Below are 3,674 nucleotides of genomic sequence, written 5' to 3' on the forward strand. Positions count from 1 at the left end.
TACAGTCCCGCAAAGCCGGTTTAAAGTTTTAATAGTAGTTTATTTATAAGGGATTCAGGGTGTTCTTACTTCCCCCGATTTGATGTTATTTGCCTCAACAGAAGTCCTAACAAGCTTGAATCAAGTCCTAAAAAGAATAGAACTTCTAGAATTAGTAATAACAACTCGTTGACTCCTTTGATTGATCTTCTAACTAGTGGGATTCCTCTGCTACGAGACAGAACTTTGACCGGTACTAGTTTGATTTGGTTCATTACGATATGGACACTCGCTATAATAAACTAAAGAGAAAAATCCAAAAAATAAAGCCATAACATATCCAAAATGATAATGTACCTAGTAATTTTAGTAATGGAATTCTAAGACATATAGCATAAGTTTTCTTCAATATACTGAAGACAATATTTTCTTTGGGTAAGCAAACTCTTTGTCTTAACTTTTATATGTTCTATTCCAAGTGAAACCATACTACCTGAAATTGGTTCGATTCAATACCAACCTAATCCTTTACCTAGAGGAGCCAAACAAATTATGTAACTCTTGGTGAGAAAGAACAAAACATAAATTCATTTTGTCACATGTACCTGCAAACCCTTATCCATTAATAAGCACATCCATCAAACAGATGGTACACCTAACGTCGATTTTACTATTGTAACAACTTAACGCTACCTTCTGAAAACAATATACTTACCAAAGTTTTCAGTATTGAAACTCAAAAATAGCACTATCATAGTAACAAAACAAGACTGATTGTGACCACTTCAGGTACCCAAAAAAGATTGATTCCAAAATCCAAACACAGCTATCAACCACTGCAATGCATCTAATCATCTTCACTAGACAATTCTTCATCATCATCATCGGCGTCATCATCGCCTTCATCATCATCACCACCATGAGGATCAGCCTCGTAATCTGAATCATCATCAACATCGCCACCTTTAAGGTGCTGATCAGACTCAGGGTGTTTGGTATGTTTGGCATCTTCATCCATGTTATCATCTTTTTCATCCAACTGCTCGCCTTCGTTATCTATGTCTTCTTGCTTCCCATTAGGCCCACGGGTGTGAATGAGATAATGAGCCACTGACTTGTACCCAAGGTGTAATGCCTGAAAAAATTAAACGTAAATATCACGAATACTCTCTACTCTTGGTCAAAATTTAAGTGGTATTTTAGATAATATAAGGTTGAAGAAGTTAACCTTCCTGTAAAGATTTCCAGTGGGTTCCCACCCTTTGACTCTGCGACAACGACTGCAGTTACATATATCTCTACATACGGGACAAACCCAATCTGGGTTTGCATTTGCTTCTAGAACATTCTCTCCATATCTGCACAGAAAACCAGCATGCATGCTTATAGTCGATAAATATAGTTCAAGTGACAAGAGGACTAAACTAGAACAAGCAAAATATCACTTAATTTTGTAGTTAACCTCATGAACAAGCAATCACCACAGAACTGCCCTTGAACACTTGTACACTTGCGGCATTTCGTACGTTGACCTACCGTTTTCTGCCTGCAAAATATCAATTAATGGCCGATTAAATATACAACATTCATTAAACAAACTCATAAAAACCATCAAGAGTATACATATGGCAATGGGTTAAAGAACTTCATTGGCATCTTTGTTAGGTTTAACAACAATTATGCATACCTGCATTGATGGCAGCTCTTTCCTTCAAACGCGTCATAAATGCGATTCCCCTCATCATCATACCCATCCACCGCAAGCTTCCAGGTTTCTTTGTGGTCACCCAACAGCTTTTCATGCTCTTCAGTATAAACCTCGGGTTTTGAGCCTTCCTTTATTACAATTACGACATTCTTGACAACCTTTTCTTTTGGATCGCGCTTCTCTACATAGCTAACAGTGGGCAAGACCTTTATCCTATATAATGTTACGAAAAGTTCAGAAGCAAATAAGATGAAGCCAATTAGGGAAAACGTCATACCCTATTAAAACAAAATCATGGCATTTAATGATAGTTTTGAATGTCAAAGTAATTACCAACTAAGACGATTATCACGGGTCAAAAAAAAGTCAAACAATTCAAAAGAACTCCCAACAAAGATGATTTATCTTTTTTGAACAGCAAATTTATAAACCATAGCACAAAGGGGCCAGCAAGAAACTGGAAATCTCGGAACATTAAAATCGCACCATCTCGACCAATTTAGAGCATTTAAAAAGGACCTATATCCGACCCAAAGGGAATCTTCGTTGATCTGTCGACAACTTTATCTAAGATAATTATCACAGGTAAAACATAACAAGTCAAAATAACTACCAACCAAGATGATTATCACATGTCAAAAAATGTCAAGCAAATCAAAATAACTCCGAACTAAAATGATCATCACATGTCAAAAAAAAAAGTCAAACAAATCAAAATAACTCCCAAATAATATAATTATCACAGGTCAAAAAAAAAGTCAAGCAAGTCAAAATAACTCCCAACTAAGATGATTATCAGAGGTCAAAAAAATTCAAACAAGTCAAATTAACTACCCACGTAATGCTAGTCGAATCCGTATGCCCAAACCACATAAGTTAAGCTAAGCAGCTAAATTGATTCTACAGGTCAAACTAGTCAAAACAACTACCAACTAAGATGATTATGACAGGTAAAAAAAAAGTCAAACAAGTAAAAATAACTCAATTTGATCCCTTTTCAAAAAATACCCAATTTTTAACCCATCATCCATTTTGATCTGTCAACAAATCCAACCCTATACACCTTAATTTCATCCAAACAAGCATAAACCATATACACATTTAGTAGATTTGATAACATTAAAACCTAAAAAACCCTAATCGGTAACATAACAAGATACATACAGTAACAAATTACTTATTATTATGACAAAACTTAACCTAAAAAGTAAAAACCCTAAGGGAATTCAAGTATACCTAGAAGATCGTCTGGGAGAACCAGACAAGGGTTTGGGTTTGGGAGGACGATCGGTTTTGGGTTTGGGGGGAGGTTTGAGTTTACGAGAAAGCTCAAGAATGCCGAGTGTTTGCATCCGTTGAAGGTTCTGCTTTATTCTTTCTTCTCGAGACTGCTCATACTCTGCCACTCCACCTTCTTTGTCCTGCTCAATCCCGCCCTTTTTGTCTCTTCGTATCGTTTTGCTCACCATTTTCAGCCGATTGTGTGCTCCTGCGAGGTGGAAATGAACTGTGTGGAGAATGTCTAGGGTTTTGAGTCCATGTGTTGGAATGTGATTGGCGTGTATTGTTATTGGCGGGAACCTGTTCTTGGTGTTTATTTGGGTCGGGTTGGGATGGATCTGACCAGTAGATCTAGATTGAAACGGATTTGAAAAATAGAAGGCGAATAACAACACTAGTATTAACACCTCTACATATTGAACCGGATTTGAAAAATAGAAGGCGAATAACAACACTAGTATGAACACCTCTAGGTGAATAACGTAGTGGTATAGTGGTTGGGGTAAAACACTTGTAGAATGCAGAGGTTTGATCCATCTTTTCTTCTTCAGATGTTTGCAGATGTGATCCGCATACTGCAGATGTTGTCCGCATACTGCAGATGTTTTACCTCTGAAAAAACAAACAGTACCTTAGTGTTCCTTGTGACCCACGTTCGACTTCCACTATCCCCATTATTTTCTGCAGCATCTAGGTGAAGGGCGAA

General features: G+C 37.0%; 1 protein-coding gene across 1 annotated transcript; it reads right to left on the reverse strand.

The window, feature by feature from the left end:
• Positions 1-581: 581 nt before the first annotated feature.
• On the reverse strand, positions 582-3,386 carry LOC110929372 (cell division cycle-associated 7-like protein). Its single transcript, XM_022172526.2, has 5 exons — positions 2,924-3,386; positions 1,667-1,900; positions 1,442-1,525; positions 1,208-1,337; positions 582-1,114 (listed from the first exon to the last, which is right to left on the reverse strand). Exons 1-5 carry the CDS (start codon positions 3,154-3,156, stop codon positions 827-829), a joined length of 969 nt encoding a protein of 322 aa, XP_022028218.1. The 5' UTR covers positions 3,157-3,386; the 3' UTR covers positions 582-826.
• Positions 3,387-3,674: the final 288 nt, after the last annotated feature.

Source organism: Helianthus annuus, chromosome 3, assembly GCF_002127325.2.
Source record: "Helianthus annuus cultivar XRQ/B chromosome 3, HanXRQr2.0-SUNRISE, whole genome shotgun sequence".
Taxonomy (NCBI): Eukaryota; Viridiplantae; Streptophyta; class Magnoliopsida; order Asterales; family Asteraceae; genus Helianthus; species Helianthus annuus.

Bases quoted from the DNA above. Each gene is read 5' to 3' on its own strand.
- LOC110929372 (XM_022172526.2), bottom strand. From the start codon at position 3,156: ATGGTGAGCAAAACGATACGAAGAGACAAAAAGGGCGGGATTGAGCAG. The intron at 1,901-2,923 runs GTATACTTGAAT...AACATTATATAG, and splicing joins TCTCCCAGACGATCTTCTAG to GATAAAGGTCTTGCCCACTG. The intron at 1,115-1,207 runs GTTAACTTCTTC...TAATTTTTTCAG, and splicing joins CTGGAAATCTTTACAGGAAG to GCATTACACCTTGGGTACAA.